At 36.4% G+C, this 26048-nt stretch overlaps 1 protein-coding gene across 10 annotated transcripts in view; it reads left to right on the plus strand.

The window, feature by feature from the left end:
* The window catches only part of TANK (TRAF family member associated NFKB activator), a 136940-nt gene that overhangs the window by 58185 nt on the left and 52707 nt on the right, over nucleotides 1–26048 (plus strand). For 6 of the 10 annotated variants that reach the window (XM_079131806.1, XM_079131805.1, XM_079131807.1 and 3 more), the window contains 4 exons: nucleotides 6106–6182; nucleotides 6814–6929; nucleotides 12117–12697; nucleotides 16168–16907. In XM_079131806.1, coding sequence (XP_078987932.1) covers nucleotides 6106–6182; nucleotides 6814–6929; nucleotides 12117–12697; nucleotides 16168–16344 — 951 coding nt within the window. In that variant the 3' untranslated portion in view covers nucleotides 16345–16907. Of the gene's footprint in view, nucleotides 1–6105; nucleotides 6183–6813; nucleotides 6930–12116; nucleotides 12698–16167; nucleotides 16908–26048 lie in introns of those variants that run through there. The other 4 variants (XR_013762530.1, XR_013762531.1, XM_079131808.1 and 1 more) reach the window with 2 other exon arrangements.

The raw sequence follows: 26048 nt of genomic DNA on the forward strand, positions 1-26048 counted from the left end.
AAAATCATCATACTATAGCGACATAGTTACTTTAGTAGCACAATTCATGAGAGCCAAATTATGGAATCAGCCCAAATGCCCATCAGTAGATGAATAGATTAAGAAAATATGATATATATATACAATGGAGTTTTACTCAGTCATAAACAAGAAGAAAATAATGGCATTTGCCAGTAAATGGATAGAACATCATGCTAAATGAAATAAGCCAGATTCAGAAAATCAGTGTTGATCTTTTCTCTCACGTGGAAGCAAAGTAAGGAAAAGAAGATGGGGGGAGTGCACTATTACAAATATATAGGGAAGATGAGTGGAGTAAAACATAGAGAATGGGAGGGAGGGCAAAAGGATGGGGAAGGGAAAATATTAAATGAATGCAACAAAATTATGTTATATGCATATAATGTGCCAAAGGGATTTCATCTTTATGCATATGTAGAAAGTACCAGTCAGAAATAAATAAATGAGTGAAAGGAAGATCAGTAGAGTAGAGGAAGGAATAGAGGCAGGGTGGAGGAGTGGAAAAGTGGGGGTAATAGGGATTGAAATCAAATTCCTTGTGTGTATGATTTTGTCAGAAGGAACCCAACTACTATGTATAACTGTAATGCTCTACTTAAAAAAAAAAATCTTTTGTGGTTAAAGAAAAAAAATTTTCCCAAATCAGTTCTGTTTAAGCATAGTGTTTGGGGAAAAATGAAAGGAGTATGAGAAGCCTTACTTAAGTTGGTCACTTGAGTTATGCAATTTCTATGGAAAGCCATCCCCACAATCAATATCTATCCCTTAAGAAAATAAATTCAAAATGATATATGCAGAAGTATATGTACTTAGTACAAAGTGAAAGACTTAAAAAACATAATTTCAAAAGTATTAATCTGGGGCTGGGGATATAGCTCAGTTGGTAGAGTGTTTGCCTCGCAAGCACAAGGCCTTGGGTTCAAATCCCCAGCACCACAAAAAAAAAAAAAAAAAAAGTATTAATCTTATTCCAAATTAATGTCAGAATTAAAATCATAATAATTGAGATAGTACTGGTAAAAGATTTTACCTTTTTTAAAAAGCATATTTTATTGTATCATTGAATTGGTAGAGATTTGGGGGATACATTAAATCAGAACTCTGTAAAAAACTTGGAAGTAATTGGGGTGTTTAATTTTATTTTTATATTGTTTATTTTTTTGCCACTTCCTTCAGAACTCTGGGATGAATCCCATTTTGCCCTGGAGTTGTTCCCACACTGGCAGTGGGTTTGCCTAGCACACTGTGTCATGCAGAACAGATTTTGTTCCATGCAGAAGAGGATTTTGTTCCTCTTGCTTTGCTAGGTTTTCAGGAATGTTTAGGAGGGTGTGAGAACCAAAGATTTTGCCTGTCCATAAATTCTTATACATTAAATACAGTTTCCTTGTATTTTTTTACCTTTTGTCTTCACTTATGTTACTATGCTTTTATATTTATTCTTATTAAATTTCCTTTCATAATGTCTTTCTAGTTCTGTTTTATACCTTAATCTTTTCCTTTTCTCATTCTCCTTAATCTAGCCAAATCCAATGCTTGACTTCACCATAGCACCTTACCTCAGTGTGTGTGTGTGTGTGTGTGTATATATATATATATAACTGGTAAGAAAATATTCAACTTCAGTTTGGCCTTTATCATTTCATTCTCAAGTTTCAAAAATGTAGGTGATAAGTGAATCCTTACTTCCAGTTTATTTTTTCACTATTTATTTTAACTTTTCTGTAGTGAATTATAGCAAACTAGTTAGTTATACTCTAAGTGTTCTCAGTTTATATTTCCTTTACCAATCCATCCCTTGTTACCTTGGCTTATTTCTTGGTTTACATTGTCTAAAGTAAGAGCATAGTTCTCTTTTTTGTTTTAAGCACATAATTCTGTTGAGTATCATCCAGAATCTAAATTAAAAAATTGACTATGCTTATTTGCCTGAGCCACCAATAAGTAAGTATTCCTTTTGCATTTAAGGATCCCAACTAAAGTTAAGAGAGAGTCTTTGATATGAGCTCTGGAATAAAGTGATACGCATTGCTATAGATAGAATATGTGCCATTGAGAACTTAACTTCTTTATTTAAAATTAGCCTCTTAAGGATGGGAAAGTAGCTCAGTGACACAGTGCTTGCCTAGCAGGCACAAGGCCTTGGGTTCAGTCCCCAGCAATGTGAAAATAAGTAACTGTGGTTTTTTCAAGGTTAAGTTCTTTATATATGAGAAAATGTACATTATATTAATGAGTTTAGTCAAATCATTTTTAAAAGTTCCATAAGTCAATATAATTTTACTTTCACTTTTAGTATCAACTATAACAAAGAAAATGTAAGGGGAAATATACCTTTCTTTTTTTTGAGAGGTTGATATATACCAAACCCTGGAAGGCAACCCAAAACATTTTTTTTCCTTGTAGTGTTGGGGATAAAACTCAGGGTTTTGCACATGCTAGGCAAGTGGTCTTCCACTGAGTCATATCCCCAGCTCATTTTCCTACTGTGTTTTCCTTAACAATAAACCTGAAGTTGTGTGCAGTGGCACACACCTATAATCCGAGCAACTTAGGAAGGTGATGTGGGAAGATTGCAAGTTTGAGGCAAGGCTGAGAAACTTAGTGAGATCCTGTCTCAAAATAAAAATTTTTTAAAAGGGAGTAGGAGGACTGAAGATATAGCTCAGTGATAAAGCACCCTGGATTCAATCCACAGTATCAAACAAACAAACCTGAGCCTGCATGGTAATCTCAGCTACTCAGAAGTCTGAGGCAAGAGGATCATAAATTTAAGGCCAGCCTGGGCAACTTAGAGAGAACCTGTCTCAAAATAAAAACATAACTCAGTAGTAGAGAGCTTGCCTAGTATGCATGAGGCCTTGGATTCAATGCCCAGCGCAGAAAAAAAAAAAAGTAAATCTAGCAAAATGTTAGCTAGTCACTTTTCTCCTTTTAAATATCATTTCATATTAAACATTTATTTTATAATACTTAACACTGAAGTTTAAATTGATTTACACTAAATCAAAATTCTCTCAATTCACATAAGAGGAAATTTAAGGAAACATTTCACAACATCTTCCAACTGTTTCAGATGGGTTTATCTTAATGGATTTAGTTGAATGACTTATCCAGTGCCATACTGGAAGTGTATTTGACATGTAAAACTCATTTCAGTATTCATTCTACAAGATCCACATTTCCAAACTAGTACTTGGAACAGCTTATGATGTTAAGTATTTTGAGTTTTAGTATCTCAAAATAAATTCATTTGTTGAATGATTTAGTGCTTAAAATCTAAAATAATATTCAAAATTCTCTTGCATTCTTACTCAAAGTTAAAATAACCTCATCTTCCTGAAGTATAGGATCCACTTGGATAATATTTGAGAATAGAAAGAAAAAATTTGATTTCCTTCTATTGTTTACTTACTCTGAGATGCTCACCAAACTGAGAAATCTTCATTAAGGAAGGTAACAGCATTGAAAAGAAAGTGAATTTCTAAAAAAAGCGTTCAAGTCAACATTTACTTTATCAGTCCTAAATCCTTTGAAAAATAAATTGTTGTCTTCAGAAAGTTGTATAAGACTGCTACAATGGAAAATAACATTAATATGCTGTACCCATGCTAAATAAACACTACTTAAAAACATCTGTCAGGAAACTGCTTGCCTGTTTTTTCGGTTTGCGTTTTGGTTTTTTCCCAACTAGCTTGTTAAGAAGCCCCTTTCTAAAATTTTTTCTTGGATACCAGGTGCTCAAATTTTTCATTTGACATACATGAACAGATTAATTTGGTATGAATGATAGAAGGTGTAGGTATTGCTTAGTATAACCAGTAATGTTTTTGTTAAGTAATAGAACAAAAGTAATAGTAAGTAGAGCTATGTTCTTTATCCCCAAGAAACTGAATTTAGCCTGGCATGGTGGCCCACGCCTGTAATCCCACAACGCGGGAGGCTGAAGCAGGAGGATCTCGAGTTCAAAGCCAGCCTCAATAATTTAGCAAGGACCTAAGTAACTCAGTGAGACCCTGTCTCTAAGTAAAATACAAAAAAGGGCTAAGGATGTGGCTCAGTGGTTAAGTGCCCCTGGATTCATTCCCCAGTACTAAAAAAGAAAAAACAAAACTGAATTTAGATACTTCATAGAAATTCCTAAGTGAGTCCTGCCTTTATCCCCTGCCTGAACACCCAGGGCATCTTTTTGCAACAAATTCACCCACACTAGTTATCAAATCTAAACATCACAGAAGTAAGTTGGCACCAATTAATTTACTAAGTCAAACAAAAGTTTATTATTCTTTTCCTGGCTTTTCTTTCACCTCTCTCCATCTGCACTAGATTTTAATGATTCTTTAACTTCAGAAGCAATCATTCCTAGATTCTGTCAAAATCAGAATTGGAACCTAGGATATTATCTTTACCACTTTCTGTAATGCATCTTTAGTTTTAGGCTAAAATTACAAAGTAATTCCTTTTGGTTCTGTCTAGGTTCTAATAAAATATGGAGAATTTCCAATAGTAATTTTTCAAAGGAAGCCATTTCATTTAATATAAGCACTTTATTATAATTTAACATATAAAGTTGTCAATTATTTTTATTCTCCTAATATCTCCTTTGATTTTGTTGATGTAGATTTAGTAATATAATCGTTTTAAAAGTTTGTTTTGTTGTAGTATTCTAAGTGAATGGCTAACTTTAAAATGTTATCTTTCTTCCTTGTCCATACTAAACTCTGTTAAGTGTTCTAATTCACTTAACACCAAAGAAAAACCTTGTCTGCCACTTTTAAAAACAAACTATGATTGTGAAAATGTCTTCTGACTACTTTTATAAAATTCAGTAAAGCAGTTTTAGTCCAGAAGGCATGACCTAAATGTTTACTAGACAAAGAGTATATAGCAACAAAATGATCTTTATCTTACCTTAATATCGTGATATAATATATAAAATCACAAATTACATTGCCAAGATTTTATTTTACTAATTCTGCATGACTACAAAATAATACTCTATATATGGTGTAGGGTATTCATTTAGGAAACAGCTAGGAAATGAGAGCAATGAATATATAGCAGAATATGTTAATTTTAAGAAAAAAAAACTGAAATCAAGTCCTTGTCTAAAAGAACAAGTAGGACTCCTCTAAGAAATCAAAAGCAAAATTAAAGGGAGAGATACTCAGGTGATCAAAACAATGAAGTAAAAATTGTCTTCTTACTAATAGCAACAGTGACCTTAATTGAATAAGATCAAAAGTCACCAAAGATATGTCCTCGTTTGGATTTGAATCTTAATTATACAGTTCGGGCTGAATTATAATTTATGATTATATAATAGGAATTCTTCAAATCTCAGAATTTGTCAGTTCATAGCTTCAGAAAGTATACAAATTTCTATATACAGTTAAAGGTTTTTTTAAAATCTGAACATAGATTATAGAGTATTAACAACATGTTCTTTAATGTTGACTTTTAAAAGCTCAAAACAAATGTAATACCAGTGTAAGCCACAGGGTGGGAGTGAAAGGCAAGAACTCGTACTGAAGCAGCTTAAATATATTTTTACATGATCTTTATAAACCTTAAAAATGCTTGTTAAATAATAAGTAGCTATAGCTTGGATTTCTTTTTTCTTCCTCTATTACAGCTGCATTTCTTAGCAAAAAAATTAAAACAAAGATTAATTAATATATATAGGCCATTATTAGTATTATCAAAAGGCATTACCACACAGAGGTTTTTGGTTTTGTTTCAGTTTCTAGTCACATGAAGTGCTTGGTGTCAGAGTAGCAATTTTGACCAATAATTGAATTTGTAAAATTCCTTGAATTACCAGTCCTGAAGATAGTAATTGAAAAAGTCACCAAAATGCTTCATGTTTTATACTTCCTATCTTTATTTTCATTTCTCCTTTATCTCATTTAATGGAAAAAATTCTATTGAACATCACAATCTATTATACATTTTGTATATATCTGTAAACTGATTCAATTTGTTTTTCAATGGAGAAGATAAATGTTCTTTTGTGTTTTCTGTTAACTGAGTCTCATTTGAGTTGGAAGCAATTTAAAGTGTGATCATTTTTGTATCTTTAAGGGAAGAAGACAAGAGGTTTCTTCTCCTAGAAAAGAAACTTCACCAAGGAGTCTTGGCATTCCTTTATTCCATGAAAGGTAGTTCTGTATCCTGTTTTTGCCAACTCTTAAAAATTATAAATATTGAAATACATAATATTTTATACATATATATTTTTTTAAATTTTAGCAGTTGTAAGAAAACAACTCCCTCTTTTAGAACTGGAAGGAACCAACCCAAAGCTCCTACATGTTATAATGACCTAAATAAGTCATATAGTTGAAAGCAGAGCTAGATGTAAAAACTGAATTTTCTAAAGCTCTACTATTTCAATAGACTATGTATTATGACCACATTATTTTATATGGATAAATCCTATTGTGAACCTTATCAAAGTGAGGACAATTTCATAATTCTATTTGTGATGTTTATGGAGAAAGGAAAATACATCAAAGTTAATGTGTGAATAAACCAGCAGCACTGTGATGTATGAATAAGTAGATAGTCTGGTCTGCACTACATTTATGTATTAGAACTTTTAATTTAGCACTTATTTTGTACCTGGTTCTCCAAACATTGGAGTTGCTTTTTGGGACATTTTCTACAAATTTAAAATAACTTTCACCATTTCATTAATTTTGTGGTACTTAAAACAGTGCTATATAAATTTAATTGTGATAAAAAATATTTGAAGTTAGCTTACATTTTAAAATATTCATTTGTTTTTAGGGATAATATAGAGAAGACTTTCTGGGATCTCAAAGAAGAATTTCATAGAATATGCATGCTAGCAAAAGTGCAAAAGGACCACTTAAGCAAACTTAACATACCAGACACTGCAAGTGGTAAGATTTGATTTAACTTTCAGTTATTTTGATTTTGTTGGTTGAAATTGAATTCTTTTTGAATGTGAAATATTTGTAAATGCTTCTTAAGTGCAAAGGATCTCTATCTTGCCCCACATTCATTTGTACTTGAATTATGTGCTATTTTAAGTTCTTTAATATATTATATGATGTAATTATTGGCTTTTTTACCTCCTCTGTCTTCATTATATATGGTACTATATGGACTGAATTGAATGACCTAATTACTAGTCAACTTGATTAGAAGTCCCATCTCAAAAAAAAACAAAATAAAATATGTCCCTCAAAAGTTTTTAGTTGCTATTTGGGGGCATATTGAACTTTAACTCATATGTTAGTAAGCCACCTTCAAGGAACAGTACCATATATGAGCTAAGTAAAGTTATAGCCTCAGGTTTGTTTTTAACTTCTAACTGAAATTACATTGAACTCTATGGGTAGTTTCTGATCATTTGGTTCATGATTGAAAATGCAGTATACACATTTCTGAGGACCATTTCTATTGGAGGCACAAAATACAAATTTAGTATTAAATTCAACTTAGAAGGCATATTATTATATGTATGTGTTACAGTATGTTTTTTAAAAGCTCCAGCCTTTCCTACAATCCCAGACTGACTTCCTGGTGTTTGCTTCAGTAATTAAATATTAATAGCAAAATATCAGGGATTGAGTCTGGTAACAAGGACTTTTGGATTGAGCCTGGTAATGAGCACTTCTGTAAACAAAAGAAAAGTAAACTAATCATTTGTAATGATAAATTCTCTTTTACCCTTGTGATTTGAGTTATTCTGCAGCTAATTCCTAAGCAAAGTGATTTACAATTTTCACTCTGAACGATACTGCAGAAGTATCGACTAGCACTCCTTTAATTAAAGATCACATTCCATTTCTTATAACTCTTACATCTAAGCTGTTTAAAAATCATATTATGGTCAAAGTTTACTTTTTGCAACTACTACATTTTGTTTTCAGAAAAGCTATACAGTGTAGTGAGGAAGAAACAAAACAATCTCTATATAAATAGGCATAATTTGTTTCATCCCCTTACTTCCCCTTGTCTCCAAAAGAACTCTTAATTTCTCCATCTTAATTTTTGACGTTGTCATAAGAAATTGATCTTTTGTACAGACTAAAGATACAGTGTCTGAAGAAAACATTTTTATTTAAAATATGCTAGCTATATGGAGATCTATCTAGAATTCATAAATATGCTTTGTGAACATCAACATCTTATCAAAACATTGTAATGGTGATATATTCTTTGTTACACAGAGAACATACCCCATTATCAATGGCTTAATACTTTGACCATTTCTAAATTGCACAGGTCTAAATCTGAGTATGTATCTGTCAACTAGAATACTGGGTGTTTAACTTCAATTTCTTTCCTTCTAAAACTGCTTCCTAACATTATGCTTTATATTAGCTGTGTCACAAATAATAGATACAACATTATTCTTGCAATATTTATTTTAGATCTTTTATGCTAGAGACTCCATTGAGGTCTTGTTTGGTCCAAATAAAAACCACAATATCAGATATTATACCCTAAGAGCAAGATCAAAAGGAAGAAGAAAAAGGCATTAAAGATACCTATTTAGGATTTTCAAATATGTTTTCTACCTTGAATGAAAATATAGGGAAGGTATTCCAATATGATTTATGTAACATAGCTAGAAAAAAGTATATTTAACAGTATTGTCCCTGGGTTTTTTTTGTTAAAATTTGATTTTTACTTTAAAAGAACTGAATATAATTCATTTTTAAATGATGAGTTAATAGAACTGTACATTTCCTGTTTATTACTTTATTTTTTCTATTCATCCACATATGGCAATAGCCTTGTGAAAGGATAAAGATAGAAATGAATGTTTAAGCAAATATGTCTTCAGGAAAAATTACTGTTTGATTCAAAAGGAGTATCCTATTTCGTTGGCAATTGGGAAAGAACATAGGATTAGAGATTACGATTAGTTAATTTTTTTGCCAGTATTCATGGTAATTAGACTGAGAAGTAATCTAATGGATAGCCTGTACTCAAAATTTGGAAATTTCTTTCATCTTACTTGCTTTCCTTGAAAAAAAAAAAGTATTCCTGAAGAAATTATTTGCTCACCTTAAAGTGGTTCTCTGTATGGTGTCAGGCTGACAGATATTTTCATGCAACTCATTTGACTTTTAAGTTTTCTAAGCTTAGATTTCTAGTAGCCTTAGGAATCCTAGGTTTAAATCTCCTTTCAGTAGATATTTACTCTCATCACATGAACAGATTAACTCAAATTATTTTAATGTGTCTGAAGTTGCATACCATCTAGTTGTACTAAAAGAAAATATCTGCTTTATTACAGCTGTTAGATTTCTCCATGTTTTCTTTGCAAGGGGGGATAGGTCAACTGCTAGGAAAGTAATTCCAAGCACATTTCTGTCAATTTGAGGACTCCTTTCTATATATAGAAACCAACATGTTCAATTTAGCATAATGGTTCCGAGTGAGCACAGACTCGAGTAAAGACTGCTTGGGTTCCAGTGCCAGCTATACCACTCACTAGCTGTGTAGCCTTAGAATTAACCTCTCCATCTCCCAGTTTGTTCCCACATGAAAAAAAAAAATGAATTGGGGATAATAATAGTGCCTACCTTGAGATTATTCTGAGTACTAAATGAATTAATACAAATGTAACAATTTTAACAGTGCTTGGCACATGAAAGGACAACTAGTGTTAATAGAAATTGCCATTAGCAGCAACAGCAGATTCTAAAGCATTCACCCTGATCTTGTGAAGATCATTTGGTAAGTCTTTCCTCCTCCTCAGGTGTTGTAGAATTTGATTATTGTTTCCTAGAATTTCTTGCCACCCTCAAGTCTACTGCCAGGAAAAATGACTACTTGAGAGTTAATGGACTTTTTAAGAACCTCAGAGGTCAGAGAAGTCCAACTAAACAATCAGGCTTGCTCTTAATTACTGTACCAGTCCTAGTCACAGAGTATCCAGTAAAGTAGGTTATTATCTTAGACTCTGTGAAGAAAAGAATACAGATCCATTCAGAATTCATTTATGGAGGGCATACTATGTGCCAGGCACAGAGCAGGATACTGGGCAGGTAAGTGGGGAACAGAACATAGGTTAGGCCCTCAAAAAAATCTACTTTAGTGGGAGAAAGAAAGGCATGCCTAGAAATATAACACACAGTGTTCAGTCCTCAGGGCATCTAAGAGTCATGGGAGAACCATCCAGAGAAACTAATGTCTAAACCAAGATATGAAGAGCAAATTAAGAGTTAGGCAAAGAGTAATGGGAAAGGACAGGGAACATATCGGGCAATTTGCACAGCATGTCAAAGGTCCAAAGACAAAGAGTATGATTATTTTGGAAAACTGCACAAAGTTCATTACATCTGCAGTATGAAGTAAAGCAGGTATGGCGAAAGGTAAGAATGGAAAGGTGACCAACGGGCCAATTTTGAATAGTTATATATGCCCCTCTAAGGACTAAGGTCTTGGAGAGCTTAATTAGAAAGATAAGATGACAAGATTTGTACTTTAGAAAAACTACTCTGAGAAAGAGGATAGAAGGGAAAGTTGCAATGTAGAGAACAGTTTGGAGATGAGACAACTTTAGTGGCATGGAAGCATCCATCTCAAAGGTTGTAATAATCCAATAAGAGGCGATAGTGTGGACTGAAGAAAAGTAGTAGGTATATGACAGGATGACTAAAGAAGTTAGTTGCATATCATATCCAAACACAAGATATCCGGTGTCAGAATGTGCTTTAGCAAAGGATAGGGAGGTGTCATGAGACAAAAAGATCAGAGGAATACAGAGGAACTGACATTTGTTAGATGGCTACTAACATGGATAGACACCTCACAAGGTGCTCTCTGCAACCTGTTCATTTAAACTCACATCATTGGTCAAATCTCCATTTGTGAATGTACAACCTCCCTGGTACAATCTTTTTTTAAAATGCTAATTTTTTAAATTTTTACTATTTATCCATTGAGTAAGAATACTTACATTACCAACTTCACTGCCTTCTTAAAGTGACATTGTGGAACATAAGTTAACTTTTTCTAGTATCTGAGTTATCATTAACATGGCGAGTGCTTTGATCATTTTTCTTTTTTATACTGCAAAATAAAACTTTTTGATCCTACGTTATTAGTAGTGCTTTCTGAGATCTCGCATCTGCATTTTTGTTTTTCTTGCCTCCCATGCTTTCAGCTCTTATTGATTTCTTGTCTGCTTTAACAACTCACACCCCCCTTTAATTTGCTGTTTCAAACCATCTATGAACTAAAGAAACATCAAGCTCATTTGAATAAATCTAAAGTGAGAATAGAACTTAATTCATTTGTCTATGGAACTTGTATCTCTTGACTCCTCAGAAGTTCTTTCTTTCTACCTTTTGACTATGTCCTATGTAGCTGAATTTGTTGGATAAGTGGGTTTCTATTTAGAACTATATTAGCCTTGGTGCCTACCTGATATCTACTGTTATCCACAAACTATACTCCCCCCCCCCCGTTTTTGTATGAGAAAATCATATATTCTCATGCAGTTTTCTTAACATGCATCCCAAAATTGCATCTTTTGCCTCCATCCTCTTCCCTCTTCCTAGCCTCCACCACTACTCCCTCACATTATTGAGAGGATTATTGAGAGTAGACAAAGGCTAAACTTATTAGTCAGATACTTAGTTACACACTGATATTGGAGGGAATAACTCATCTAATTCATGTAGTAAATAATAAATATATATATATATATGGTAAGGATTTTCCCTTTTAACAACTTAGCTGTCCAAGCAAGCTCACAGTTGCGGTTTCTATTATTGACAAAATGTTTAAATGTACGCACTATAAGCAATTTTTTTTTAAGTGTGGAGCAGTGTAAAACAAAATGCAAAGCTTATAGCAAAAGACCTAGGGAAAGACAAAGTAGTTAAACTGTGACTAATAAGCTATGTTCTACTTCACCTGCTGCATGCTGCTAATATTCCTGTGCAAGCTGGTAGCAATGTAAAAACCCCAGTGGTTTTCAGATGCCATAATAACCAATTAAAAAAAAAAAAAAAATACTCATCAGTCCAAAGCTGATGGAACAAATTTTTAAGAATGATTTGAATGTAACTCTTTGCTTTTGTGTTCTTTTTTTCCCACAGAAACACAGTGTTCTGTGCCTATACAGTGTACAGATAAAACAGATAAACAAGAAGGGCTGTTTAAGCCTCAGGCTAAAGATGATATAAATAGAGGTGCACCATGCATCACATCTGTCACACCAAGAGGACTGGGCCGAGATGAGGAAGACACCTCTTTTGAATCACTTTCTAAATTCAATGTCAAGTTCCCACCTACAGACAGTGACTCTACTTTCTTGCATAGCACTCCAGAGAGACCCAACATCTTTGGTCCTATCACATCTGAGGCAATGTGCCAAGATAAATTTAATATGGAGCTCAGAGACAACACGGGAAACTTTCTTAAGACAGAAGAAACTTTATTCGAAATTCAGGGAATTGACCCCATAGCTTCAGCTATACAAAACCTTAAAACAACTGACAAAACAAAACCCTCAAATCTTGTAAACACTTGTATCAGGACAACTCTGGATAGAGCTCCGTGCTTTCCTCCTGGAGACCAAAATGCGTTATATATAAATACATTCCCACTTCAGGACCCATCCGACACACCTTTTCCCTCACTGGATTCCCCAGGAAAAGCTATCCGAGGACCACAGCAGGTAACTGTTTCGAATTAACATATTTTATTATGTGTGAACACACATTTTGCCACACGTGCACAGATATGCCTCTCTTTTAGTTTATCAGACATCCTTTTGAAATTAATAATTAGCAAAAGTTAAAGCTTTCAGTAAAACATACAAGTCTGGTGATAAACAACATGAAATTTAAAAATATGAATATGATAAAGCTCTATTATAAAATTTATGACTTGATTTTAAAATGCATGTAAACCTTGTCCATATCTAGCATGGTGTCAGTTTCTTAGTCCCTTATTTGAAATTACTCGTATCATAATAACAGAATTCATCATTAAATTTCATAGTGTGAAATGTGTTTGTCTATTTAAAAGTTTGTATGTATCATACTCATCTTTATAGAAACACAATTACCTATAAGTAAATTATTGCATAATATAGTCCTATTTATCAAAATATGTAATTGTCATTTAATACTTCTATTATATTCTCAGTTTTACAGTACATAGATCTGTAAGGTTTAGTGTTTGTTTTGGTTGCTAATCTGGCACTAAACATGCCGCCTAATACATTTTTTAAATAGTATCTGCATATGTATGGTTTTAGTCAAATATTTTCAATGTTTCCAACAAGCTTGAAGACTACTTATAGCCTACCAGTCCACTTTTACTCTCCCTTGTAGGTTCACATTCTATAACAGAATGATTTTCTTTGTTTAAAAAATAAAAGTTCTAATGCCTGAAGGCAAATGAAAGCTACATAATTGTTACAGTAAACAGAAGCTTGTAAAAATACATTTTAAAGTAAATATCTGTATAACTTGCAAACATTTGTTTGATGGTCCCTGCTTTGAGATATTTATTTTTTAAGCACTTGATTAAATATCCTTTGGTTTTAAATACTCCTATAGGTTATATACTTTTTCATCAACATGCAAAGGAAGCAATATACAAGCTGTAGTATATTTTAGTAGTGGGAAAAACTAGGCATTGCTGACAACAAGCCTTAATTTTAAACTCACTTATGTTCTACATTGTACCTTATTTCACATCAGTCTCAGTTATAGTTGCTGCTAAATGAAACAAATTAAACAATTTCATTTATTGCAAGTAGAATTCCTGCAGAGCTGTGAACTGTATCAGTTCTAATGCTTGTTACTCTTTTCTCCTTCCTCTCTCTTGCCTGTTCTTTAACTAGTTAGTCTGTGCATGCTTTTTCAGTAGATGGCACCCTGCATTGTACATTTGCTTTCTATACTGCAGCAAGGGAAACAGCTGGTATGTGATTACAACTTGATGGAAAAGTATTCAACTTAAAAAATGCAGGAGAATTGGTGTTGAGCTGTCACAAGACATGGGGCATAAGGTTAGACAATTGATATTTTGGCAGAAAAAGCAAAGAAATTAGTATGATTTGAAGGCCATGTTACAGCTTAGGATTAAAAGAATATTTCTTAAAATGGGCTTTTAAAACATTTTAATATTTCATTAGTATTAATAAAGTTCATGTGATGAATGCAAAATTCTTGAGTTGTTCATAGTAACAGAAGTGAAATTTTGGTTACATATTATAAGTTTTTACTTTATATCAACCATTACTATTAAACACCTATTTTATACATTCAGTTATCATAGCAAAGATTTTTTAAAATATCAGCTTATTTTTGTTCCATGTGATATTTCTTTCTAACTTTTGTTGAGTCAATGATTGGGCTCCTGACTAAACTCTTATGAAGAGACTAAATCTAAATTAATAGATCCTTCTGGAGAAGGACTTTGAAAATAAATTGGCAGTAGAAGATTGGCTTATCAAATTTAGAAACTAAATTACTACTAGTTAATTTCTTACTACAAAGTAATAATCTATTTGTAACCATATCAGTTTCTCATTAAACCTTTTTTGTTTAAAATTAGCTTTTTTTTTTAATTAACTCAACTAAATTTTTGCTTATATATTCATAATTATGACTATTTTTTAATCATGGAAAATGTTTTTCTAAAAAAATTATTTTGCAGGCTGGGGATATAGCTCAGTTGGTAGAGTACTTGCCTTGCAAGCACAAGGCCCTGGGTTCAATCCCCAGCACCGCAAAAAAAAAAAAAAAAAAAAAAAAAAATTATTTTGCCCCAAATTTCACATAATCTCTATTTTAAATATTACTATTCTTATAAAAAGAATTGAGCCCATGTTATTATAAGCCCTTTATACTGAATCTTGCTGCATAGACAGATTTTCTGTGTTTACATAAAGTGTGCATCTGTCCAGTAAGATGTTTATAAGAAGACAGGTCATGCTTCATTCAGTAATATACTATTTATGTAAATGATTGTTTAATTGAAATGAAGTTAAGGGAATGAAAACTATCAGATGCTGGACTATGCTGTGTTTCTTTAGAAATATATTAGTAATAGGAGCATAAAGGAGTCTTTTTAAATTGGCTTCATGGGGTGATTCTCCTCAAAGTATTAGAATTTAGCTATGTCCAGGTAATGCACCTATGTCAAGGTAAGAAAGAAGATTTTTCTAAATAATCTATATAGTTAAGGAAAGTAAGAAATTTTTTAGTCAACAACTACTATTAAGCTAAATCTTCTCTTTCTAGAAGTTTAAAAAGAAATAAATGTCGTTTTTGAAAGGCATTTAATTGCTGGTGGTTGTAATGGAAGTTGTTCTATTAAATTACATTTTCCCATAATTCTTTAACTGGACAACTATTGATAAGTTTCACTTTCTTTAGAAAGAATAAAACCAAACTATATATTAACTAACAGAAGCAAAATAAGAAGCCAAAAGAATATATCCGATGATAGATTTTGTTGAATAATTAATTTAAATATTTAAGTTTTCCCCAAAAACAGAACCATGGAATCGGTTTAGTAGTTAAAAAGAAAAAAATTTTCTTTTTGAAAATCAAAATGCTGATTCACATACATAATGTATATTTACTTATCAAAGTGCGAAATGTACATTGCTTTTGATTAAGAGCAATGTAATCACACATGTAATGTGCCATGAAAGCCTTTTTACTCAAGATTTTTGTTATAGAATATAGAATTTAATTAAAATGTCTTAAATATTGACTTGTCCCCAAACTACTGCTGTTGAGATAATTATTAAAAATTACTGGTGCTAAAGTTGCAGTGTTTTTAAATAAGTAAAGATAAAATTTGGAAGCATGTCCCCAGTTTTATTTTTTGTTCTTTGGGGTTGTTTTGTTTTGTTTTTCATGGTACTGGGGATGGAGGCTACTCTACCATTAAGATACACCCCCAGCCCAAGTGATTTTTAATTAGTTTGGTTTTGTCCTCTATGAAAAAGAATTGAGTCACGTCTTCATGCTATCTCTATGGAAAGGTAATTTGTTTTCATAATAGGGAATTTTGTATATAAAGTCATGTATACATAACTCATTCAAATACTTAAATTTGAAATTCAATGCAAGTTGATTTTGAATACAAGTAACAGAAGATATTTTTGTTTGTTTCCTGCAGCCCCTTTGGAAGCCCTTTTCTAATCAAGACAGTGACTTAATGGTACTAAGTGGCTCAGACTCAGAACTGCAAATACCCCGAGTATGTGAATTCTGTCAAGCAGTTTTCCCACCATCCATTACATCCAGGGGGGATTTCCTCCGGCATCTTAATTCACACTTTAATGGGGAGACTTAAGGCACACTTGAAAACAGACATGTCAAGTTGTGTGATGATTTCAGGTTACTAATACTATAAATACTTGATTGTAAATTAAATTCAGGATCATTTGTAGAAAAATCTAGTGTCACAGCTATTTGAATTTTTTTATTATTTTTTAAAAGATCATCTTGTATAAAACTGTAATTCATTGTATTCGTTTACAGTGTTCTTACCATAATTCAAAGTGATGTGGCTCACAGAGGTGTATAATCATAATTTATGTTTGCATCAGATATCTAAGCTTATTGCTTGGATTTCTAGTGAGAGCTATTGAATTTGATGATGTTTTGAGCCTATAGAGGGTTTTGTTTTGTTTTCATTTAAAATTTTAGATTATTTATGCTACAAGTAATGTTCTTTTTAAATAAATCTGTAAGAGAATAGTAGTCAACACAAAAATATAAGTAAATGCCAAATTCAAGAAGTTCGATGCCCAGTAATAATTATTTAAATACTTTATAGTGTTTCTAATAACGTGTTTTTAATTTTTGCTCTGTGTATAGCTACACAATGAAATGAATTAAATATTAAAAGAGTTACTTATGTTGTGATCATTAAAGTGTTCTTTGTTCCTGTGGTAAATAAATCACATTTGGGGGAAGTTTATAAAAAATCCTGTTTTCTTTTTATTAACCTAAAAGAAGGGTGATAACCGGAAATTTTATTACAATTACATCACTTTGAATTTATAAATCATTTTTCAAACTAAACTTTCTAAAAAAACATTTGCTTGTAATGGAAGCTAATATAAAAGCCTGTGAGGACTATCCATATTTATTAATTTAGATTAGAAACGTTAACATTCTTGTTGAGAAAATTGTTATTCATTGTTAGCAGCCTGATTGATGGCCACTGGAAGACATTTGAAAGAACGGATACCAAAATCAGAAATTTTATAAAATTGTTTAAAATAAGGCTTCCTTTCCTTTTTCTTCCCTATGATTCTTGCATTGAGTGTTTCTCTTTTCCCCTGATTTTTAAAAGTACTTGAGGCATAGCTTCCATTTTATGAAGCAAACATCGATTTGCAGCTCTCAAATAGAAATTTGAGCCTTCATGAAGGAAATGTTTTAACTGGAGAGTTTGGAATGGGGGGGCGGGATTGAGCAGGCCCCTATGCTACCGTGAAGAGCCTTAACTTGTGGAAGAATGAGAATGGTGCCTCGACTTCTCAGGGTGTCAAGCACATCACATTGACATCTTCCTCACCAAGGTGACATGGCGATTATTAGGTATTCACTGTGAAGGGTTCTGAGGCATGTACATCTCTTCCCTTGCCACTGGGACTGAATGGAAATGCCTAGACAATTATCCAAGCTCTTCCCTTCCCCCCTTCCTCCTGCCTCCCTCTCTCTCTCTCTACACACACACACACATACACAAAATTTAAACTAAAAACTTCCCAGTGTGTACCACTGTACCCATCTGGGGAAAAGGGGATTCTTTTTACCTCCCTTCTAGAAGGGACAATTTCCCCTCACATAGTTAAAATCTACTAGCTTGCCGATTAAAAAAAAAAAAAAAATGGCCCAAAAAAAGACTCACTGACCCCTCTTCTCCGGTCCATCCTTTCCCCACCTCCACCACTTTCAGTAAGAACTGGGAACTGTGTTTTCTTTTGGGTTCCTGCAGTACCCTAAGTTCCAACTTATAAGGCAGGCCCTTTTGGGCCAAAGAAGAGGAGTCTCCTGTCCGCTCTGCAGAGGTGGCACTGGTCGCAGCTCAAAGAGGTGGAGTGGGTACCGACCAGGTTTCTCCCTCTGTCTCTTTATTACTGAGTCGTGCAGGGGCTGCCTCTTGGCATCTGCTAAGCGTGGCCGGGTAAGAACAGCTCCCAGGTAAAAAAGCTGCACACGCAAAACGCTGAGTCTGAAAAAACCACCCCCGCCGAGGCGAGGCAGTTGTGAGCGGGATGCCTGAGAAGTGGGAGGTGAATGTCCTCGGGAGGGCCCCCCCGGTGCAGCTTTCCCCGGAGGCTGAGGCTGCTGCCAGCGGGGACATCTGCTTTCTTACACTCCAGCCTGGCTCACCCCGCCCCCTCAGCCCGGGTTGCGTGGTTATTTTACCAACACGGGAGGTGGGGGGAGCTCGAGGAGGTAGAAAAGGGGTGGCTGGAAGCTTAGAAGATTTGCTTCCCACTCCCCCCAAGTCCCCTCCTTTCTTCTTCACATCTTTTAACCTTCAAGGTAAAGACTTCATAAATATGAAACAATAAGCAAGTCCGCTGGCTCCCAGGCCCGCCTTGGGCTCTCCGGGGCTGTCGGGGGCCAGGCCTTGCCCTTTCTCCATCCACCGGGAGTTGGGCCGGGGTTCGCCTGGTTCGGCTAGGTTCGGGGGCCGGCCGGGTGCGCTCAGCCTGTGGCGCCTTCTCTCCCGGGCTGCTGCCTCGACAGCTGCTTGTAGCTACAGTAATTAGACTGTCAGTGCTTGTTAGAGGAGAGAGGGGGAAACACGCTTCTGACAGCAGATTCCGAGACTCCCCAGTTTGTTAATTTCTAAGAGATCTTTAAAGCATTAATTGAGGTCTCCCCAACTCTTCCCTCCAGTCCCTCTCCCCAGCTCCTCCCTTCCCAAAAATATCTGTAGGAGAAAATTCGCTCCGCGTGGAAGCAGTATTTCCCGCAAACTGCCAGCCCGCGTCCGACTCCCGCGCGTGCACCCTAGTGTACGTATACATATATAGGCACACGCGTATACGCGGAAGGTTAAGTCCGCCGAGGGCTCGTCCAAATAGGCACCGGGATTGCTTTTAAAATAATAGTAATAAATAAATAAATCAACTACGAAGGAAAGGGGGGGAGGGAAGCAGAAGTCGGGAAGAAAAGAGAAAAGCAGCAGGCTGATTACGAGGTGTCAAAACTGCCAGGAGCAAGAAGGTGATAGCAATCAGGGGTGAGAAGAGTGCGGCATTCGTGCGGGGCAACTAATTATCCGTCTCATTTGAGAAGAGCAGCATTTGAGGCAGCAGCGTTCGCCTGCTGAACGGTGACAGATTGGCGCGGAGGAGAGGGGAGGTGTTAAAACAATGGAGCCGGGCGCGCGAGCGCTGCTGCATGCTAATCAGCCCTCCCTCCGCCTGCCTGCCGCACTCCCTCCTTCCTCCCGGCCTCCCTCCTCCGCGCCCCCTCCTCCCGCCTGCGGCGCTCCCTCCTTTCCAGCGGGCCCGCGGCCGCCGCCACCCGCTTCCTGCTCCCTCGCTTTCCCGCGCGTCCTTCCCGCCGCTGGCGAGTGGAACTTAGCCATCGCCACCGCGTGCTTCGCGGACCGGGAGCCCCCAAGCGGCCCCCTGCGGCACCCTCCGCGGGTCCTGCCGAGTGTAGCCCGGCACCTGTGCACCCTAGGGCCCGGCCTGCGCCAAGCGCCCACTCCCCGAGAGCTTCTCGGGGCTGGGACTAGGGTCCGCGTTCTCGGTTCCACGCCTTAGAGAAGTGGCCGAGGAGCCTGCATTCTTGGGCCCACTCGCTTTCTGCTGAGGGGACCGAAGCGAATTCAGGAAGGTCACAGGACAGTCAGTGGTGGGAAGAAGTCGAAGCCAGAAAGACCCCTGAACCGACTATAGAGCCCGGCCCGGCCTGGCCCTAGTGGGGCTGCCACCCTAAAGGCTCCCTCCCGCTTCCCGCGCGCGGGGAGCTGCAGGCCCCGCCGGCCTGCAATGAATCTGCGTGGTCAGCCCCCACAAAACCTCCATGTTGCTACCCTCAGACCCAATAACCCCACCTTCCCCACCACAACCCAGTTCAATAAGCACAGAAAGGCCTTAGTATTGGTTGTGCTTCCAAAAGCCTGACCTCCTGACCCCAAGCCTAGATTAAGGGGCTCTCTGGACCTTCAGAGATAACACCATACGACTGTCGCGACTGTCGCGGGTGAGAGAGACGCCTTTAGAGAAGCGGGTCAATCTACCCCTTGCCGCAGAGACTGTGGGGCAGTTGGGACTGGGACTTTCTAGCAGCACCGCTCCCCACCTGGTTGCTGCGCCCAACCCACTAGGCAGAGAAAAGCTAGTCACCACAGTAACACCATGGCTGTCCCTTGACAAAGAATCCACCAAAACCTGGTCTACGCTGGAAAGGTCTTATAAACCTGTTGAGGCAGGCCGACCCAGTACCTGGGGTTTTCATACAATATCTTCTACTTTTTTTTAGCTTAAAAACTGATAGTTGAACTTAAAATACATTTTTATTTCTACCATTATAATATTTTTACTATTACCTATTTACATAACTATCATTAGTGATTTTAAAACGTTGATGTTCTTACTACTTGAGTGGGTTACAGAGAACCCACCTATAGACCGGTTTCGAATTTGGACCAAATGAGAGTGCAGTTTCTTCTAATGTGCTCAGTGCTATTTAGCAAACCAGGTGCCTAAATTTACATCATAAAACCCCCTTCCCTCTAACCATAGATGGAAAATGAAAGTGGCTGAAAGATAATCTATGCAGTATAACTTTTTTCTGCTTTTACCTTTGCATAATTTTACACACATAATTGCTCATTTTTTAAAATCAAATGTGAAGGTTTGATAAAGCTCAGTCATACATACACAAAGGTTTCATTTATAGTATTCTCTCTGCCCTTGGCTGGTAATATTTCACAATAAAAGTATACAGATATAAAATTAAAATGACTTCAGTGAAGTTTGACATTTTATATTGTCATCATTGGTCCTGTTCATATGAAAAACTACACAGTGCACAGAGGGAATCCTGTGCATGAGTATTAGCTGGCACTTGGAAAATTCCCTAGTGTCTGAATCTGTTAAAATAGCAACCTAACAGCAAGAAAAAATTACCTTTACATGTATTAATGTAAATTTGAGATTCAAGAACCCCATCAACATTGAAATTAAGCAATTTATTAACTATTCATCCATCTTTTCTTCATTAACCAGTTCAATTGAAGCAATGTACCTGAAGCTGTGAACCTATGGAGTTCAAATAAATTTACTGCAACTCACTCTTGTGTTGTATATTTCTAATATCTAACAAAATTCTTCACCTTCCCACAACTTGATTTTTATGAACTCAGTGTAAGTTTTTATCCATCTGTAGACCTCACAAATTTGCATTACTGTTTTAATGGTGTATTTACAGATAAGTTTTTTATTTGCACATAAGGACAAAAAGGTGAAGTGAAATTTGGTCCCAATGGAAACCTGTTAGGTTCCCTGAACATATGGCTCATTGGGCTGTTACTTCCTTTTTGAGATCATTTTCCAAGATTTTTTAATATATACATCAATTTGACACCAGTTATAAAGAAAATATATTGGCTTTGAAGATGTCTCCACCTGGGGCATATCTCTTAATAACAAACCATGTAAGTCAGGTGTACCTCTGAATTTACAGGTTTCCAATCTCAGAGAATAGAGCATAATTTGAAACCAGTCAGAACTGACAGTTGATTTACAATCTTTGAAATTAGGTGGTTCGTTGGATTCTTAGTACACTACAATGATTTGTTTAATGCAGTTTAGGGGTGACTGCCTAAAACTCTTTCAGAAGGCTGTGCTTTTGGAATCCACAGAATTACAATGATTTCTCTCAGTAGATACAAATGATGTAAGTCTTATTTGTTGAAAGTGTGTGGTGCCAGCTTAAGACTTAAGGGGAAAATCACAGTACTGAAAAAGATGTAAATGTTCAATTGGTAAAAAAGAAAGGGGGGGAGGCTACTGTGCTAAAACATGTTCCTATTTCCATTATGCTTAATTTGCTATTCAAAACAAGTTTTTCCTAATAAGCTCTATTGTTTCTTTCTGTTTTGTAAAATTTAATATGTGTGAGACAAAAACCAGATTCAGAATGTGAATGAAGTCTGTTTAGCAAAAGATTGGTGGAGCTTATGGTTCAAGAAGAGCCTCAAATCAAAAGGAACATCACCTCATATCACTGATCAAGTATAAAGAAGCAAGTTTCTGAGATCCTTTCTAGAATCAGTTACAACTATATTGCCAACTTCCTCCAGCGTCAGAGGTCCTCATGGATGAAATACTAAGTGTTCAAGTGCTAGAATATTTAAAATGATGATGCTTTGTATATTTACTAAATAGCTTTAACTTTCATTTTATTGCAGTTTTCTCTCTGAGGCCAAAATCCTCAAATAGGACTGAAGTAAATTCTTAAACATGTTACCACCTGTCCTGTGTACAGGGCTGTTCATCACATCTCTCCAGGGAATCTGCACCTGATCCTGCAATCCCTCCATTTTTAACCAGTCTCCCATGTTCGAATGTTCCCTTGAAATCTAGGATGCCTGGATAACCTGAAATGTGCCCATGTGCCCTTTGTTGTTTAGGACTCTACCATGAATACATTCGTACATTTTTGAATTCTTTGGAACAAGAGTACAAAAGATGAGTTATCACATTAATTCAAAGAATAGTCATTTTTTTTAAAAAGTCTTCAAGATGGCCCAATTTAATTTTCTTTTTGTGAGGACAAAACAAAACAAAAAAATAAATAAAGGAGAAGGAATGAGTCTCTCAAACCTACTGAAATAGCTGGCATTGAACTCAGGCTCCCATGACCATCAATCTACTGTTTCTTCTATAATAATCCCTCACCTCCAAAAATACAAACTTTTCCCCTGACTTTGTCTTTGGTTTTGTAAGAAACTTAAATCATATCCAAAGTCTGTTAACACAAAGGCACCATTATGCTAAACTACAGAATGAATTAGGGAGCCTGACCTTACCTGACAATGCATTAGGGTTTACTATTTAGCAATTGCCAGTTTATCACCACCCTTAAAAGACTCCCAGGACATTTCTGTTGGGAGGAAGAACCACCTTAATCATTGAGTGCTGAACTTTCCTCAGGCTTGCTCAGATAAGGGTATAGCAAGTATTAGAATATATATTTGTAGTTGGAGACACAAAGTAAGATAAGAGAGAAGATAAAAAGAGTTTGTACTTCTAAAGTACTTACACAGCACCATGACCCTTCAAGCCACAATGCTAACTTTTTGATAGTTCAAATTTTAAACTGAAGGATAGTGTTTGTGAAAGAAAAAACTCAAAACTGTATGGACTGAAAGTAAGCATATGTATTTTCTAAAACTATTGATCTTAATTTTTAAAAATTCTCTAAACCAAACCAAACCAAACATTGCATTTGGCTCCAGAACTGGCCTTCTCCCATATGAGATGGCCCTGCAGCTCAGAGAGAGATATCAGCATTAGATTATCTTTCTCCCATGTTGGTGAATGAACTCTGAAAACAGCTCTCATTAAACACATAATTTCTCCATTTGCAGTTGTTAAACAACACTAAGTGTTAGTGATAAAGTGGCGTCCTGTGTAGGTGCATTTGTACATCTTAAAACAATTGACTTAAAAGGCAGACCATCTCACTAGGAATCCAAAGTATCCAGAAGAGTGATAAAGCGTGCTTGAAAAATCTGTAACTGGGATTGGGGATGAAATGCAAGCAGCAGGCTTCTTCCATAAAGCAGCTCTGTGAATTTCCCTTTACCCCTACACACACAAACTTCAATACACAAAGAGACACATACACTTGAAATGCCCACTGTTTTGTACTGTTTTTTCCTGAGGTTTTACCATTGGCATTTTGAAAATCTTTTCTTTTAGCATCCTGGAGACCCTGGATGAGATTTGTTTCTAGGTTAAAACTTTAATGACTTTCAAAACAGAATTTTTCTTGACCCATCCCTTTAATGTTTTGAAGCCCTGACTTAAGAATAAACTAAAGACTAACCAGTAAAGTGACTGTAGACTGAAGATTTAGTAACAGTACATGGGTACCTTGATAACTGCTTGCAGATATGCTAAGTATGATACCCTCTACTGGCCAGGATGGGGAGGAAAGGGACTGCTCTTCTGTCGATGAGACCCTTAGGGAATGAATCTTGGCTCATTTCTTTGAGAAAAGGCACCAATGACACTGCTACTTCCTGCTAAAGATGAGGACATTTCCAAGTAGTTTCACTCATTTCGTCCTCTTCTACCCTACAATGTGCCTGGGAAAATATGCTATCGAGGCAACTCATTTTCTTTTTCAAAGCAAGGATCCAATAAAAATATACTGAATAGAATGAGCCTTGTTTCTTAGCAATTGCCAGTTTATCACCACCCTTAAAAGACTCCCAGGACATTTCATGATTTCTTCAATAAAGTATTTTTTAGTTAGAATTGCAGATTTGGCTAATAAAAATACAGGAGGCTGGGTTAATTTGAAATTCAGATAAACAAATAATTTTTTTAGTATAAGTATGCCCCATGCAATAGTTGGCAGCCCTATTTTTAACATCACATTGATGGTAAAGATATGAAATCAAGCCTTAACAGATTCTTCCCTAGTTTGGGGGTTGGGAAGTAGTTAGGTGTGGAACTAATATCCTTTTTTTCAGGCTGAAAACTGTTCTTCCTTTCTCATTCCACAGGCAGTGTCTCAGGACCTCTTAAGTATCTCTCAGCATTTGCTGTCCATACCATTCCTCTCGTTTTGGTTCATGTAAAGTTTGGTGTTGTGTTTAACTGTGTTTTTATACCGTCTCCTCCCTGACTGAGCTTTTAAACAAGAGAGAATGAGTCTCCTCCCCCTTCCAGAGTTTCTGGCATCTTTCTCACCTCTGCTTCCATGCTGCCTCAGGGGGGTTAGCAGGTACACTTTAGAATCTTGACTCTCTGACCCAGCGGTCAGGGAAACAGAGTGGGGAATAGGGCCCCTAGAGGCCTAAGGAAAGGGAAAGTAGAAGGCAAGAAGGACACTTAAGTCCCTTTCAGTTCTGCAGTGCACATTAAGGGTCACCGCAGGCCCTTCCCTGAGGCCCGGGGCTGGAGGCCTCCTCCCCTGCTCCGGGAGGGCCCTGGAGGCCAGGTACGCCCGCCCGGACTCTCGGGGCCTGCAGGTACAGTCGAAGGCCCAGAGCACGGACGACTCCAGGAACCCGGGTCCCGGCAGGCGGGAAACCCTCGCTCAGGGGCGGGAGGCGCCCAGGCCTTTGCCCGCCCTGCTGCGGCCGCCCGGTGCCTCGCTTCAGCGGGGCGATTCTTCCCCTTATTTGTTGCATTGTTTGCATTAATATGAATATCTTGTTCTGTTTGTTTTGTCTCCTGGGAGCCAATAAAGCTGTGAGTTTTTTCTTTACACCAAATGCAGCTCTACGGGCGATCAATCAATGGGTAGTCTTCGGATAATCTGTGAGAGTGAGAAATCTAATAAAGCTAGCAACTAAAAAAAGGAAAACAAAATCTATTTTTCTCTTAGGTTAACTACGTCAGGATTAGTGTGTTCCACTTCTGCTGCTTGAGGTGGGTTTAACTTGTTTTATTTATTTATTTTTTTCCAAATGGATTTGAATGTCAAGATGGGAGGGAGAAGAGCTGAGGGGAGACTGAGAAGAAAGAGGATGTTTAGGAGTCTTACATTTTCTGATATTGGCTGATTCTTGAAGAGGAAAGACAGTAATTTCTAAACTCCCAGAAAATGAAAGAGCTATCAGATTCTAATATAAAATGGACTTTGGTAAAGAGGGCCTCACTCAGTTTTCCAAACTGTCAGGAAATGTAAATTAAAGATGAAGTGAGCTAAGCAATGATAATAAATCAAGTTTTTATGAGTGTCCCTTACTACCATCACTTGCTAAACTTAGCTCCCCAAATACATTCTCTGGAAGGCCCCTCAGCTCTCCTTGGCAATGCAAGAAAGATGAGG

Source organism: Sciurus vulgaris (genome assembly GCF_902686455.1).
Source record: "Sciurus vulgaris genome assembly, chromosome: 3".
In the NCBI taxonomy this organism is placed as follows: Eukaryota; Metazoa; Chordata; class Mammalia; order Rodentia; family Sciuridae; genus Sciurus; species Sciurus vulgaris.